This window comes from Siphateles boraxobius, unplaced genomic scaffold (assembly GCF_051911475.1).
Source record: "Siphateles boraxobius isolate OS27281-9 unplaced genomic scaffold, OSU_SipBor_1 35, whole genome shotgun sequence".
Lineage (NCBI taxonomy): Eukaryota > Metazoa > Chordata > Actinopteri > Cypriniformes > Leuciscidae > Siphateles > Siphateles boraxobius.
The window spans coordinates 5,241,544-5,259,719 of record NW_027508975.1 but is presented as its reverse complement, the minus strand read 5'-3'; the positions used below and the strand labels follow the sequence as shown (position 1 = coordinate 5,259,719).

Below are 18,176 nucleotides of genomic sequence, written 5' to 3'. Positions count from 1 at the left end.
GAAGTGGAGTGAACGTTCCTGGGGTTTAGGATTTCATACGTTCAGAGTCAGCATTCTTTTAATTTAGAGATACATAGCTGTACAAGCTGCTTCACCGTTAGACTCGTTTGAGGTTCTTTTTTTCAAAGTCCTTCACTTTCCAAAAGAATGAAATATAAAAATACATCCATTTTAAAGAGGGTAGAAGAACAATTTAGGGAGAAAAAAAAACATATCACCTTTCCTGGATTCAGTCAGTTATCTGGAAAGCTCATATATGTAAGATACTGTGTCTTACCCTTGTTCAGATTCCCTCCCATGGCCTCTGCTCTATTTGTTCCTGCTTGCATATTGTTTATTGTATATTTTTAGGTCTCAACGCTGGCCTGGAGAAACTCATTAAGGAAAAAGTCAATTGGGGATTTGGACAGCTGGGGGTGATCAAAGACATTCCAGAAATCTACTATCCAAGCCCAGGGTAATTGGATCTGGTTGAATTTGGGGAATGGTTAGTTTGTTAGCTAAAGTAATCGTGCATCAATTCTGAGCACAGATTTACATGGTGATAAAAGGGTAAATGTTGCAATCAGAACAAAAATGCACAAGGGAAAAAGTCATACAAAAGTCACATTAAAATGTGAATCATATAAAAGAGCAAGTTATTATATTTTAGAGCATGCATGAAGTAAATAGCATCCGTTTTGATTTCATGATGACTTTAACAATGACCAAATATGGTTTGATTGAAGTTATAAATCAAATTTGGTACTTGACTGTTGAATGTTTAAAAAGATGTTTAGCCTTAAACATAGAAAGTCAGTATAATCATACAGTATTATCAACCGACACAATATTTTTGGCATAAGAAGCACTAATGGGAATAGAGGTATGCTAATATTTCAGTAGATGTTTTGCTACATTCAGCCAGACTTGCATTATTATAATAATAAGGTACTGTAAAGCAGCATTATTATATAATACAATAAAAGACTGGAGGTGTTGACATTTCTCACTCCTGCCTGAAACCCCACAGAGACCCAGCTTGAGAAGAGCCTAACAAGCAAAAGTGCAAAAACAACATGTACTAGTATAAAGTGATGAATGATAACAAGTCCTTACATCGTTTAAACAGGAGATTCTGCCTCAAAACAAGCAGGTTTTCTCATGTTTCCCCACATCATAAGGACACAAGCCAGTCTTGTATGAAACCACTAGACAGTAGTTTCTGAAGGACTTCAAAACTTCATAAACTTCTTAAAACTTAGCCTAATTACACTGAGGATATAAAGTGACATGCGAAAAAAAATGTCAAAGTATCAATGCTGAGGGGCCCCATTTACAACTCAATTCACTGTATGAAGGGTAAAAATTAAAAAGTCCCAAATTTCCATAATCATATTTTTGAGACAGCCCATTTCCATAACCATTTTGTTGAGACAGCCCTGGCAGTCTAGAGAACAAGGCATGGAATCACCCTTAAAACACTGAGCCATTTTCCACAATTCCTTGTTCTTTTATAATTCCCTGCCAAACTGCTTTAAAAAAAATAATTAAGTAATACCAGACCTTATAAAAGTTTGAAAGGAAATTGTCAAATAAAGAACAATGAGTACTTTGGGTTAACACAAGTTTGGCTAGTAGGCATACAGATACTGTGTTCAGCACACAGCAGTATGCACAGAAGGGTTCACTAAAGAGTGCATTCAGTTAAACAATGAAATGTAGTCAGGCATTCAGATTCGTTTAGAATATGACACAGTATATACTTCCACTTCAAGATCCATGAACTTAGATTTGTTTGCTCTCTTCTTAGTTCACCAAAAAGCTTCTGGCATCATTTACTAACCTTCATGTTGTTCAAAACGTATGACTTACAGTATTTTTTTCAGTGAAACGCAAAAGGAGATATTTTTTTAAAATGTGTTGGTCGCTCTTTTTCATGCAATTATGATGCTGACTGAGACTTTTAAGCTTTATCAAGCAAAAATACAACAAAGCATCATAAAATTGGCTCAGCAACTGTTCCCAGTCTACTGAAGCCTTATGACAGGGGAAAATAATTAATATTGACATCTGCTTCAATTCTATTATGAGTTCTTGAGAGAAGCTGTTACACATGATTCATGAATGAATTTTCAGTGAATCCCTTTATCTGGCTACTTGCTTTGATTCTGAATGCATTGTTCATGAATCAAAGTTGTTCTTGAGTTCAACTGAATCATTTATCCATTTTCAGTGGTTCACTAGTTCAATGGATAACCACTTTGATGTCGGTCTGTTTCTAGCACAAAACTATGGTGTGATTTGTAAAGACTTGGAATATAGTAGTGCACAAACACTTTTATTGTGCGTTTGAAGCATATCATGCTTTCTGAAGCTTGAAAGTGTCAGTCTCCATGGGTACTAACAATGGCGACCAGCAGGCTACACATCTTAAAATGTCTCCTTTTATGTTCCATCAAATCCTTTGTGTTTAGAACGACATGCAGGTTAGCAAATGATAGCAGGATTTTAACTATTCCTTTAAATATTCATAATGTTATGCTGGAAGAAGTATGAATTAAACAAACAGAATCTTAGCTGTTTGAACCAGCCTTTGACAAAGTCATCCTTTGATTTGGAGACCAGGCTCTTACCTTTAGCCGATGCCAGTCGTCCCCCGTGACCCAAGTAGATGGTGAGAAGCACCAGAGAGGAGTAGATGACCCTCATGACCCCCTCCTTCAGCTCCTAACCATGATAAAAAAGAATAAGTGAACAGGTGAGAGGATAATGTAAATGTAAATCATCAGAACACAGATGAGTTATGAAATACTGTTATGAGCTAATTCTTAAGGTGTGTGCCTTATGACCCAGCACCGATTTTTTTTCTTTTATATTTAATACCTCACATCTGCAATAAAAGAGCTTCAAAATAATTGCTAGAAAGTGTAAGAAAGCATGTGGGAGCAGTCATAATCTATATAGTGGTTAAAGGCCAGATTAATAATGGTGCCTATAGGGTTGGATGGGTGCTTTTAGAGTATAAAATGTGCTAATGATCCAAAGCATTTCCAATAAAGCTTTGTAACCCATGATGTTTGATGATTATCATTACAGTGCCCATCTGTCCCTTTCAGTAACATTATCATCTCTCACATACACAGAAACACAAAGCTTCTCCACAATGAATTCTGAATAATGCACAGTATACTGCCTACCTACTATTAAAATAATAATAATAATATGTGAAACAGAAGCCATTATTCCACTCTAAATGTTTAAAACTATGAATGAACACATTTCATGTTTAATTCTTAAAGAGGTGTCCAGATTAACTTGGAAATAAAAAGGTTATTTGCATTTTTAATTCAATTTTGTGTAAAAACTAATTAAGTCATAAAAACATTAAACATGCATCTTATATTACTTCTGGTTCATCCATCACACTGGAAATGAAAAAGTAGAGCATATTGCATTTTGGGTTTTCTATAGAAGCTTGTTTCCGCCACAGAATAAAACATTTTAAAAGATAATTGTGACTTTTTATCTCATAATTGCAATATATAAATCAGAATTGCATGATATAAAGTTGTGATATAAAGTTATAAAGATATAAAGTTATATATGTGTGACATAGAGTTATATTGCGAGATATAAACATGCAATTCTCAGAAAAAAATCATAATTTTGAGTTTATTTCTAGCAATTGCGAGTTTATATCTCGTAATTCTGACTTTATAACATGCAATTGCGAAACAAGCTTCCATAGTTTTCTATTTTAATATTTTAAAATGTAATTTTCAGCAACATTACTCCAGTCTTCACTTTCACATGATACTTCAGAAATCATTATGCTGATTTGGTGCTCAAGAAACATTTATTGTCATCATCGTCATCGTTGAAAACAGTTGTGCTGTGTAATTTTTTTGTGGATACTGCAATAGTTATTTTTTCAGGATTCTTTTATGAATAGAAAGTTCAAAAGAACAACATTCCATATTCCCTTGCCATAAAATATTAGAAACTATCTTTATATGTACTAATTATTTGTGTGTACTATCTTCCAGTGATATGGAAGGATTCAACACCTGTAATTGCTTGTAATATACAAATGAAACTAAACGGAATATGAAGTATATCTCAAATGTTTACATGTTTTCACAGAACCAACATCACCTCACTTCCCTGTTAACAGACATGCTGCTCACTCAAAGTGACCCTCACTGGCGTGTCTAGACATGAACCTGTCAGAGTGATGTATTAGTCAGAACGCCGGGGGGACAAGGCCTTCTCCTCTGCCTTTAATGGCTTTCTTGTAAATTTCAGCCTGTCGGTGATGTTTGTGCAGGCAACACCTAATCTGCATCCTCCGACTGAGGTCACACCACCTGTAGGCACTGTACCAGTTGTTGAGACACCGAAAGAGAAGGTGTCATGTGAAATAACACCACCCCAGAGTATACACTATCACCTGAAGATGAGAAACGCTATACCTTCTTTCACGGGCTGCCCGCACGTCTGTTTGTATCATTCCGATTCAGTTATTTACAAAGCTCTACCTCGCTTCTCACCACAAAATCAACAGAGTTCTAGTAAACAAGACAACATCCATTTCAGGTGAGCGAGGCGGAGATACTCCATTACCTATATTCAATGCCTCTGGGCAATTTCTCATTACCATTCGCTTCCATGCACAGAAAAAGGAATGGAAATTAAAGCTTGTGCTTGTTTTGTTCACATTTCACTTTGTTTGCCGTGCAGCGAGAACAGCTGGACCACGCAGATAAAGGAAAGAGTCTCTCTCACATTATGTTTTGGCTCAGTGCCCGGCAATCTGAAGTGAATGTCTATAGTCGGAATGACAAAAGCACTAGTTAGGGAATCAAGTATGTGGGCTACAAACGACAATTCATAGTGTTTCAATAAAAGACTGATAGTTACAATCAATCTATGCATGCGAGAACAATAATTCGGGACCATCTAAGTGAATGGCTAAAAGTGACAATGTGCATTTTTAATAAACAAGGGCTTTAATGAGCTATTGTTTGAATGTCTACAGTCATTTTGTTTTGCAGACTGCTGACAGGAAGTAGGCTGTCAAGAAGCTGCGTAGTGTGTTGTTTTCATGTCAGAGCCTGAGAGCTCAGGGAAAGAGGGAGTGTTAAACTATCTCTCTCTCTCTCTCTCTTCAGAAGAGTGCAAACAAGCGACAAACAGTATTCCTATTTTACATAGGCCTATATGGTGTTGTCTGCTAATCGCTGGGTTATAAATACATCTAAGAATCACTATATTGGCAACGCAAGGTGCTAAAAATGTAACTGGTGTCAGTGGTGTGAAAACCTAATGATATGTAAGAGCCAGTAAGAGCTGTATGTAAACCTCATTCCCCTGGCCTCAAGAGGCACACTTGCGGGTTCGGTCTTTAGGGTCCTTGTTGGCGCGTTAGCCTCCCATGCTGGTGACACAGGTTTGAGTCCCGCTCAGAGCGTTTTATGTAGGACCGGTTACATTTGGTGTAATGACCCGGATGGGAGTCTGTGCATGTAAACCTCACTCCCCTGGCCTCAAGACGCACAATAGCATCTATTTTTGCCGTCCCGGTTTTGCGTCTCCCACACGGAGTGGGTCGAATTGGACAGGTTACACAGAAACCCACATTTTCAGCACAGAGCATTTGGTTAAAGGGACCTGAACTAGAGAGACACTTCAAACACATGCAGAGAGCAATCCTGAGCGATTTATAATCAGATCTGTGGCATTTGTAATCATGTCTGTGGCACTGGTTAACCTTCAATTACATCTGTTATGCAATCATTCTTTTCCAAAGGAGCATTTATCTTTTTTTCTTTTTTTCTAGTGCAGCGTCTTTCTGCTTCTCACTCAAGGATACTGGAACTGGTTGGCTTGAAGCCTGGTTTATCAAACTAAATCTAATTTTTTTAATGGAAATGTGTGCCAAATTCACCAAAGAGGAATAACTTGTGTCCACAACTAATGTTGCAAACGTATCTTCACCTTGTCTCCCCCTGCAAATAGAGCAGATGGTTTTACCATCAGACATAGAGCATGCATTTTTTCCACTCCCACTGGCTGATTTTGAAAAAAAGAAAAACCTGTGTGGTACAGAAAGTGAGCTGAGAAGGTTTAGAGAGAGATCATGAATGAACTATGGTCTGTATCAAATTTAAAAGCACATTGCCAGAGGGTTGCATGAAAGAACTGTCCTTCAGATTACACTTTGAAAGCTGCATCATGACAAGTAGTATTTGCAATGACCACACTCGGAAGTTATCAGAGAGAAGTGTGAGATTGCACAGCTGCACAATGCAGATGCTTCCAAACCTTCCCTTCTCCTCATACAAACAGAATCATAGGATCATGTGATCATATTCCAAACGTTATTGTGACACGCAGTTGTCCAGATGTTCGTGTGGAACGAGTAACTCATTCTGTCTACACTTTTTTCAATTTTATAAATTACTTACTTTATACAATACTGCTATGATTTGTAATAATGTAAATATACAAAGGATACACATATACAAATTATTATTTATCTTCGTATTGTTTTTGTTAAAATCATTATAATAAAAATATACGCAGTAAGAAATAGCGCTGAATACCTGAGCGCGCGCGTAATCTCGCTCTACCGCTGGGGGGCCACGGTCAAAAAAAGTCAAAAAGTTTTTACCACCAACCAAAGTGGTAAAAAGTGCAAGGAATTGTATTGTGTGTATTTTAGCATTATAGCATAAATTAAAACACATTTGAATAATAAAGGAAACTGAATTAAACAGGTAGGCCTAGGCTATAACTTATTTCTCATAGTAGCCGGAACGAAAAATTCCTATCATTTGCATCCTCACAAAGCATGAAACGCGTGAATGCATAACGTATATTGATTAATAAACAACGTGAAATTTATAAGAAATAGTAAATAAAAATTCAGCCATAACAATATTTGCCATAACTAATGGGGAAAAAAAACTAGCTATCTACTTGAAGTCTAAAAAACCTATTTCTCCCTAAACTATATCTCCCGCCGTAAAGATTCCCCATATGACAGACCAAAAAACACATAATTTTACCTTCTGCGATCGTTAATCAAATGAATTATGGCCACATTAATCCACAGAAAACTGTTCTTTGTGTAATCCAGTTTGCTTAAAGAGCTTCCAAGAGTCCTCTCCTGCGTGGATAAAGTTTTTTTGCCTGGGAGTTCTCCTTCTCCAACTCTTTTCTCCCCTCCCCTCACAGTTGTTTTATCAAACTTTCCCCTCGCTGTCGTTCCTCGATGGGAGTTGGGATAATCTCCAAAATACGCGTGATGACATCATCATCTGCTCCGGTTGAGTGTGGAAACGCGCCTCAGGCTTTTCTTTCCTCTACCGCCTCCCACAAGTCCTGCTTTGTTAGATTCCCCTTTTCCATTATGATTCCACGGCCGAGGAACTTATCCGAGGTCATGTAATGCAGGCAGCGCCGCGGGTTAGACAGGTCATCGGTGACTGAAAACCAAAGGCAAAATATTACAAACGGTGACGGTAACAATATGGTAAACGGCAAAAGTAGTCTGGTCCTTGTTTTGTTGTTTCAGCTTTGGCGGTAAACCATGTGGATCGAATTAGCCTATATTTGTTTCCTGTACGTACCTATAGCCTGTGTTTTTAATCGAAATAAGTTGCTGACCCTTATAAAAGTTCACTATGGTAATTCATAACTTCCTCCAAGAACATTCTCAGTGTCCAAATATGTATATTTAAGTAAAAACAGTGTCAAACGAATATGATAGCTATCTGAATACACACTTAACAATACCTGGAGGACATTCTGCATACACTTTGAAGTGTCCAACCACTAGACATTTTGCTGTCCCATGAGGCCATTGGAGCTGAAGTGCTGTCAGATTCAGTAAAGTCAATAATAATCAAAAGTAGAAATGTGAAATCCACTTGCTGAATGGTTTAGAAGAGAAAACATAACAGATTTTTTTTTAATATATATATATATATATATATATATATATATATATATATATATATATATATATATATATATATATATATATAAGAACTGCATTTTCACAAATGAGGTCTATTTTACAGTCCTGTTCCCAATACTATTTGCATTTTATAGTAATTGCAATTACTTGGTAGGTATTAACCCAGACTTAACCCTAACCTTAACCCATGTAGTTACCTTATAGTACCCAGTACACTCTTAGGGAAACACACTGTAAGTACACATCTGTACTGTGATATAAAGTGCAATCGGTAATATATACATACTTTTTTTCCTTAATCAATGGCTGTATGCATCTTTTCTACAAATATCACAAAAGACTATATACAGTTATGGTGCTCAAGGAATTAAACATCCCCAACTTCACTCCCCAAATTGCAATTGCATGTTGAATTTCTGAGTTGTAATTGAGTCAATTTTTAATGAAAATATGTTGCAGATCCAAGAACAGAATCCACCGGTCTATTCAAAAATTAAGAACACATATTTGAACGTTGTCATCATTGTATAGCAATAGGCTGTGATTATCAACAATTATCTTTAATTCTTAATTTTATCTGATCTTAGACCTTCATAGCCACATTAAAGATCCTAAATTTGGGAAACCTGGTTTGAATTATTTGCTTGTTTTGCAGGATGATACTAATGGGCTGCAGCTCTGGATGTCATTTATGTCTGACACTTCTGACCTGCACAACAAAGGCACTATAGATTAGTCATGGCTTGATAAAGTCAGCTTTAAAAACCCAAATTGTATTGAGCAAGTAAAATATTGAGCAGCAGAGGGCTGCTAAACTACTTTTTGTCATCTTCTTCAATCTTCTTTGCACAAAGGGCATAACCTTTGACTTAACCCACTCACAATGACTTGGTTCTCTTAGAGTTCAAAGCACCTTACAAAACAGGATGTAGCACTGACGAGAACATCTGGAAAAAGGGTGCTTGACTATCCTCATGTGCCTCAAGTCTTCTAGACTAGTCTAAACAAGATATACAGCCCAAAATCTAGAATTCAGGATGTAACAGACTCCTGAATTGGAGATGTCCATCAGAATCAATCCCAGAGAGTGAGAAGCGCCAGATGTGAAATACTAATGCTGCAGCATTGTGTTCCTGAAGTAGCCTCGCCATATGAAGTCCAACGTTTCCCTCTGTGATTTTGCTGTGCTGTTTGGAACGATGATGGACAGTATTGATGTCATATCATAAAATATAGATGAGATGATGTAAACTATGTTGTGAAAACATACCCTGGGGGATACAAATAAGCAGCAGTGGTGCTGGAGCACAGCCAAAACATGTTTCATCTGCAGTTTGACCATTAAATAATATGACAGAGAGGACTTGCATTCATATTCTGTCTGGGTTACATATCAACATTTTTATGATCCCCTGTCTGGCTTTGGCACTGATTTCATGTTCTTTAAAGCAGGAGAAGTATGGGTAGGAATAGCTTTCTTGTTGTCTTGAATCTATGTGTTGCAGCTGATCATTTTTACTTTTATGTTTGTCCTTCATATATTTTAGTATTTTGACCTGAATCTGTGCTTGTCCTGTCTCCTACACTGTAAACAAAATATATTGTTGGTTTTACTTGAAAAAGTAAGTTTGAATTAATACAATGGAGATTGGTTTAATAAATAGAAACTCAAAATATTGTTATCTGAACCACATTAATTATCTAAACTGATTTGACAAGAAAAAAAAGTTGCAATAATAAATGATGAACATAATTTTTTACAGTGTATGTTTGATGCACGTGTTTTTATTGAATGTGATGTTGCGGTTGGTATTTGACTATTTAATTTTTATCTAAAACATTTTTTATGCATTTTATGCCTGAAAAGTGCTACATAAATAAAGTTTATTATTATTATTATTATTATTATTATTATTATTATTTCCTCACAAAAATATTCAGGAAAGCTTTAAAAAAACACCCAAATGTTGTCTTAAAATACCTGTAGAGTATAGTTGTGGTTAGAATGTCTTAAAAATGGATGCTTGCATTATGTTTAATGGATATAATAATTAAAAATTGATTATTGATTCTCATGTAAAGTCGAAAGTGAAAGAAATTAATATGTTTTTTCAGCAAGGACGCATTAAATTGATTGTTACATTGTTACACAATTATATCATCAAAGAATAACATGACATAATATAATAAATGATAATAAAAAAATTATCATGTAAGATTATTTAAGAATAAGATCATGTGACACTGAAGAATGGAGTAATGGCTGCTGAAAATTCAGCTTTGCCATCACAGGAATAAATTACATTTTAAAATATATTAAAACAAAAATTTAAACTGTAATAATATTTCAAAATATCACTGTTTTTACAGTATTTTTATTTAAATAGATGCAGCTTTGGAGAGAGTAATAACTTCAAACTTTGAATGTATTTTTTTTTAACTGGCACTTCAATCTAATGCAACATTACAACACACTTTCAGCTTTGCATGAGAATCAATAATCAAGTTTAAAGCACGTTCTACAGTTCCTTGTGACTGATTTTTGCATACATGCTCTGCAAGGTAAACAGTCTTTTGCATACTATCACTTAAGATGATATATACCCTGCCAAATGTGAAACTCTAGTCAGAAACTTTTTAGCTGATCATTCAAATGGATCCATGAAATTTTAATGGAACGAGAAAAGTAATTGGATAAGAAAAAAAGGTCAGGCACAAATGATGCCAGTATTCCAGCTTGATATGCGTGACATTATTTGTAACATTTTGTTTGATTTTGTTGCACATTTTAGTGAAGAGAAATTGTTTTCTATGTCCTTTTCTGCTTGCATATAAAGCCCAAGGCACGCTGCAAGACTGAAGATAGTCCCCATTCATACTGGGTTGTGAAATGAGGTAGCAAATTTAAAGGGATAGCTCACCCAAAAATGAAAATTCTGTCATCATTTACTCTCCCTCAAGTTGTTCCAAACATTTAAGGCAAGGTAAGTAAAGTTTATTTTTATAGCACATTTCATAGATGCCCCATCAGTCCGCACCCCAAAAAACCCATTTGTTCGGAAGCTCTGTATGAATTTCTTTCTTCTGCTGAACACAAAATAAGATATTTTGAAGAATGTCAGTAATCAAACAGTTGGACCCCAAATTACTCTGAGTTGTAGTTGAGTAAATTCCTTTTATTGCGATATCAGTAAAAATCCACACTCTAGGGGCACTATTTTAACGATCTAAGTGCGTGGTCTAAAGCGCACGGCGCAAGTGCACTTAGGGCGTGTCCGAATCCACTTTTGTTAGTTTAACAAGGGAAAAATGGTCTAAAAGGCTTGTCCCTATTCTCTTAATGAGTAATGTGTGTGTTTTGGGCATAACGTGCAATAAACCAATCAGAGTCTCATCTCCCATTCCCTTTAAATGCCAGTTGCGCTCGCGCCATGGCGGATTTGCTATTTACATGATGGAATTTGATAGTGGAAAGACCAAATGTCTAGGTGCACATTACTAACGCGTTCTTTAAATAAAGAAAATTAATGAATGGGTGCAAATGCATTTGTTATTTAAACAATGTGGCGCAGGACGTGAAAATGATAAATGCGTCAGTCTGAAACTAGTAAAAAACACTCACGTCATGCCTGGCGCTGCATTGCACCGGGAGTATGATAGGGCCCAAGTAGGAGCACATTTCAAAAGCAAGCAGACTAAAAGAGGATCGTGATATAGAGATTTCTTGACGCAGACTAGTGACCAACTTAAAACATCAGAGGTGATAAGCTCAAGTCTTGCAGTGCTTGCTATACCCTTCTGCAAAAAGTTTAGAATAAATTTTTTTTAAGTCTGTTTTGAAGAAGGATTAAAGTGTTTTTTTGTGTGTTTTTTTAAATCTCCTGCTGCTGCCCCATCTGTCTCGTTTCAACGCCTCAAATTCTTTTTCCCATCTCAAGCTTGTGTTTCTTCACTCTTGAGCAAAGTCCATTTAAAGAAATATGGCCTGGCAGTCCATTTTTTTGGCCTTTAACTTCCATTTCATACAGTTTTGCACTCCTAAGAGGATGAGGAATGGAGTAGAAAAAAATCATGTGTTTTTTCTCACCAAATGCCCTTGGTAGATGATGCTCAAAAAGCATCACACAGAGAAGTCAATGCTCAAGGACTGGGCACACCTATCCAAGCACACAATTGGATTTGATTTCAAGGTTCAGCAGAGGTTCAGCAGAGAGTGACATATATGAATCATCTAATCTATGAGCTTGAACACAGACCCTTAGACATGTATGAGAGTTTCATGGAAAGAGGCCACAGTTTACTATTGCAACCTTTTTTGATGTTTAAAAATGAAAACACATATTAACAGATATATTGTGAAAAACACTGCTGTATATTCACACAATTATTTATTCCAATCCTATCCCATTGTAACCCATAACAAAATATATGGTAAAAGTTGTAAACAGCTTAAAAATAATTTAAACAAAAAAAAAATTGAAAATATATATATATATGCAAATATTTTGTAGTTTCCTGCACACATTTCGTAGTGTCAAGTCATTTTGTGTGTTACTGTTAAAGCAAATGAGTAATAAAAGGACCGGCTGTCAATAAGTCTTTTATTTTTATTTTTTTACAATTAGATAATTGTGGCATACACTATTAATCTAAATTAATTGTGCAGCCCATTAGAAAGCCAAAGACTGGTTTGCATAATTAAGGCAATGTAGTCCCTATACACACATTTCCAGAACGGAAAAGGAAGTTCTGGCCCAGAAAAATGTGTTCCACACCAGCCCCTATAATCTGCTGAACCAGTAACTGCACCAAGATACGTTTTCAGAACAGCAACTTGACAAAAACTGACACAAAACAAAACTAATTCACTCCCATAATCTCCTAATTAATAGTTAACTGTTGGAGGAGAGAGTGAACAATGCAAGATAAGTGGACAGATTGGTGGAGCATGTGCAAGTTTTTCTTCAAAGTATTAGAGACTATATGGCTGAAACTTCTGCCACGTCCAGTGCCAAAGAAAAAGGAAAATAAAGCCCTCATGGCCAACTGACACATATTCAGAGACTTCCATTTTCAGTCCCATTTAGGCAGTGAGAGATGGAAAAAACTACAGGATGGAACTTGCTGAGACAGAAGAATAGTCATGACCACAACAGCCAATGGAGTTTGGAGCAATTACAAATGTGTCTCTATTACATAAGGTTGGAAACTCAAACAATGTCCACAACTGAACCATAGATATATGACATTTGAGCATTTTAGGCTGAGTTGGATCTGATTTTCTTGTAGAATAGATTTTCTAATAGAATAGAATAGAATAGAATAGAATAGAATAGAATAGAATAGATTTTACGATATTATTGGGTTTAAGAATAATATCGGAAAATCTATTCTATTCTATTCTATTCTATTCTATTCTATTCTATTCTATTCTATTCTATTCTATTCTATTGCAGATCAAACAATAGACCCTGCAGTAACCTGGGGTAGATGGATGGGATAGACAGCCTCTTTGCGAATTCCTTGCACACTCATTCCCCAATTTTTCCAGACATCTTTCCAAACATGCACCGCAAAGCTTATCCTAACATGAATCCTTACTCATTTTGCCAAATGTATTTTCCAGTCAAGATGTAAAACAGCCTTCATTCTCCAGTCTGTTTTTCACTTCTCTTCCGAATTTCATTTTTTTACTTAAGCCCCGCAGACATCACAACCAACTTCAAACTTTCAAAGACACTAGCTACAGGATTTTGTAGTTCATTTGTAATTTCTAGTTAAGCCGATCTTTTTACGCTTGGAGAATGTTGTCCTTTTGTCGAATCTCTCTTCCTGAGCACAAAGACGATAATGGTAGAATTTGAAGACGATATAACCACTCTCCAATTCAAAAGTAAAGAGATAAACAGAGTTAGAGACTATAAATGGAAACAGCAAAGGGGAATTGAGTCTCAAATGTGAAAGTGACTTCTTTGTGAGCTGTGCTTCATATATCTAATGTTTGAGTTTCAAAATGGCTGCAAGTAATTACAACCTTCCTGATTCACACCCAAAGCACATTTGTATGTATGTGAATGTTCAGGGAAGAAGGAGGCGGGAACTGGCAAACAATCAAAATAAACTTTATTTAAAATAAATACTGTGTATTTAAAATAATACTGTGGCGAGGGGGGCGTGGTCTCACAAAGTCTGTAGCGAGAGACGAGTCAGCGAGCTGTGCGGTGAGTAAGTAGGTCAAGTGCAGATGATGAACACCTGTGTCTGATTGCAGTGATTGGTGTGGAGACCGCATATAAGCTGCCAGGAATGAGAGAGCGGAGAGAGAGAAGGACTGGGGACTCGTACCAAACACTCACGACCTGCTGGCTGACAATGGACTGAGTTACACATCGGAAAGAGTTTTATAAATGGACTGAGTTACACATCGGGAAGAGTGGTCGTTTGACTGAACCTTGAGAGCTGGAGACATACAGCGAGAGCTGGTACAGCGGGCAGAGTGTTTCTTATTTATGTGCTGTAGGGAACACTACGGTGAAGGCGCACGAGCGCACCTTTTGTTTGTTCTTTTTTTCTGAATAAAGTACGAGTCCCAAGTTCGCCGACCCTGTCTTCTTCTTCCTTCACCCATACACACGCTAAGATTGACTACAAAAGCAAACAAACAAAAATACCGCCAGCAGCCCCTCGCGGATGACTGCTGGCTACCGAAAATAAATATAACTGCCAGCAGCCCCTCGCGGACGACTGCTGGCTAAAATAAAATACAAATACAAAAAAAAAAAAACACAACTAAAACACAGGCCTGTTCCTCTCTCGATCATCAACGTCGTCGCTCCTCCTTTATGCTTCCGCTCCTCCGTGAGAGATGCGAGACCGGTGTGCTTCACAGGTGTTGCTCATTAGCAATCGCACCACCGGCCTCGCGCCGTTCTCTCACGTTCCTCGGCCGTCCTGTTCGCCACATACCCCCATCGTCCCTCACAGGCCGGGGGGTACCCACGAGCCTGTGCCTACTCCCCCCCCCGGCGGCGGCGATCCCTGGGGGGTGTGGACCGACAAGCCGAGGGAAACGGAGACGGAAGCATGAGGAGTGACAGATCGAGAGAGGGGAGAAAAAAAAAAAAAGACCCACAACGCGCTGCCATCTGGTCCCCCACCAGCTAGGCGATCTCCTCTGTGGTGCCTGGCGGTGATGCTGGATAGCCCTCGGTGGACGGCTCGACGCTCCTCCGCCGCCCGGTGGACGGCGACGGCTCCTTGGGCTCTAGGGCAGACGGTAGGAGTCCCCCGCTCCCTGCTCCTCCCCTTACTGGTGGACGGCAGCAGGCTCCGGCCCACGGCGAGCGGCGGCGACTCCCCCGCTCCCTCCCGGACGGCAGCCGTCCCTCCAACTCCCTGGCGGCTGGCAGCGAGCTCGACCGTCCAACCGGCAACTCAGCCCAGCGCACCGCCTCGAGCGTCCATGGCCACGAGTCCCCCACTCCCTGCTCCTCCCCTGCCCGGCGGATGGCAGCAGGCTCCGGCCCACGGCGAGCGGCGGCGCCTCGCGCACCATGCTCGATGGCACCGCGGATTCCCCACAGCGGCGAGGACTCTCTGACAGCGCATTCCTCCCTCTTCCCGGGTTTCGGCACCAGTGTAGCAATGTTAAGGGAAGAAGGAGGCGGGAACCGGCGAACAATCAAAATAAACTTTATTTAAAATAAAACAAACAGACAAAAATACCGCCAGCAGCCCCTCGCGGACGACTGCTGGCTACCGAAAATAAATATAACTGCCAGCAGCCCCTCGCGGACGACTGGGGCTGCTGGGGGGGGTAGTGTTGACGTGCGGGCCGGGCGACACCGTGTGGTGCCTGTGTGTGTGTGTGTATACGTGCTTGCGTGCAGGCAGGTGAGCCTGCAAAATGATTCTGGGTCAGAGAGAGAGGTGGTAGGATGTGTGTTTGGACGAACGACTGAAAACTCTGAAATTATCGTACTTTATTGTATTATTCTCATTATTAATCGCACATCGTACAGAGGTCAAAATTATCGTACAAATACGATAATTATCGTACATCTGGCAACACTGGTACTCGATAATGTCCACTATGGTTTCAGAAACCACTACAAATGGTTAAGTGACTGATTAATGACTCATAATACACTCACTTGTCACCACCTACTGGTGTAATGATGTAACCTGCTGAAAAGATCACAAATTCCAAGCACTAAAGTTGTACCTCACGTTGCCATCAGGACAATTATTTAAAACCATTTTTGACTTTCTTTACAAAATTTTACTCTGGCATGGCATTTGCAGAAACAATGAATAAATAAAACCTTGTTAGAAAGAAAACAAATGACATAAAAAAAAATTCTCTGTTTCCAGCACAAGTATAGTAGGAGCAGCCTGGACTGGAAATACCATTTTAAAACAGGTTTGCATTCATTTAATATTATTAGCTACAGGTGAGATCTGGCACCAAAATATTATATATCTTCTATCTGCGCTGTTTTTGAAGCATCTCTCTTACCACACACTAACTATGCTTTCCAGCTGAATATTAAAACTTGGCTGAAGTGGACTATTGATGTGGCTTTTTAGCTTGAGGCAGCTCAAGCACTAAATCATCTTAAAAAAGCAAAACTGCACTTGAAAAAAATGCTTTGATGCACCTGTAGTACATACTGATGCTTTTGACTGCCCATGTAATCGAGTTTGTTGGGGTGAAGTCATTTGAACGCAATATATACAGTACAAACATGCCAAGGGGTATGCGGTATAAGCGTGCACTTGTTCATAAACAAATACCTGCATGCATACACACACTTGCTGCTGACAATTGAACAGTGCAGTTCATATATATATATATATATATATATATATATATATATATATATATATATATATATATGTGAAATAAAAAAGACTGCATTTTCTTCTCACTTGAGTTATAAATCCCTGTTCACTGGTCTATATAAAACATGCAGTTAGTGTCAAACCAAATTAATAAGAGCATGCCTTGGTGAGTCCAGCATAAATGCCTCCCTCATGCCTTCGCCCCTGTTTGTTATGCTCCTATCCCATTACAGTGGCCTGGGCCTGGCGGTGGTGAGCGTTGTGAGAGGATGGTTTTTGATAAACACTCAGAATGGAAGACAGATGAAAGGTGACTTTTCCCAGACCAGCGGGATTTGGGCATGAGGGACACCATTTCTGATAAATATTAAAATCTAAACAGACAGCAGAAATACTCTTTGCTTTTATCTTTTTGTTAGGGAGAGATTCTGGTGCTCTGTTTTAGCTTTGGGTCCGGGGTTTCTCTGGAATAACAGTGGTTGACCTAAAGTGCTTTAGCTTAGCTCACCAATGAATCAAGTGAAGTGAAAGTACTGGAGCCCTCAAGGCTCTCTGTGCCAAAGAATGGACCCAGGCAAGCTCATGCTTGATGAAGGAATAGTTCACCTAAAAATGACAGTTATGTCATCATTATATGTCCTCATGTAGTTCCAGAAAGGTATGATTCTCTTCTTCTGTGGAACACGAAAATATCTGATAATCACTTTTCCCAAGAAATTAGGGTGTATGGGAATGGGAAATGACTTTTAAGTTTCAAAAAGAACTCAAAGCATAAAATGTATAACCAAAGTGGATCATATGACAAAAGCAGCATAGTAAAATCTTCTGAAGTCAAAAGCTTTGTACTGTATGACAAACAGACCGTAATTTAAGTGGTTATTCAAAGAAAATGTTTTTAACATCATTTAGTGAATCGCTGACCCAATTTACAAAATGAATTATTTATTCACAAATCAGTCATGTGGTTCTCAAGTTCAACTCAATGACTTATCCATTGCAGTAAATAATTACATTATTCATCACCCCCCACAAAGCTATTGTATGATACCCGAAGACATTAAATATACTGCATTAGCCATATTGACTACTTTTATGATACTAAGGTGCTTTTGAGTCTTTTTTAAATTTTTAATGCTCCAGTCCCCATTAATTGCATGAAACTGCACAAAGTTTATTTTATGCTTTCCTATTTTTTTATTTCACTCACTGTTCTAGCTAGTACTTTTCTGGACAATGTTTGCAACTCTGTATTGATAACACTTACTGATAACACACCATTACCCTTAAATGCATACGTGAAATAGCTGTTTTCCCATTCCTTTTTTTTGTAAAAAAACCCAAACAAACTGTATATGGTTCGCTAATG

At 38.1% G+C, this 18,176-nt stretch overlaps 1 protein-coding gene across 8 annotated transcripts in view; it reads right to left on the bottom strand.

Annotated features, from left to right (window-relative positions):
- col16a1 (collagen, type XVI, alpha 1) overlaps positions 1-7,354 on the bottom strand; it is an 83,175-nt gene extending 75,821 nt beyond the window's left edge. For 4 of the 8 annotated variants that reach the window (XM_077196009.1, XM_077196011.1, XM_077196010.1 and 1 more), the window contains exons 1-2: positions 5,980-6,054; positions 2,616-2,709 (exon numbers count right to left, since the gene is read on the bottom strand). In XM_077196009.1, coding sequence (XP_077052124.1) covers positions 2,616-2,709; positions 5,980-6,036 — 151 coding nt within the window. In that variant the 5' untranslated portion in view covers positions 6,037-6,054. Of the gene's footprint in view, positions 1-2,615; positions 2,710-5,979; positions 6,055-7,052 lie in introns of those variants that run through there. The other 4 variants (XM_077196016.1, XM_077196014.1, XM_077196015.1 and 1 more) reach the window with 4 other exon arrangements.
- Between the last annotated feature and the right edge of the window lie 10,822 nt (positions 7,355-18,176).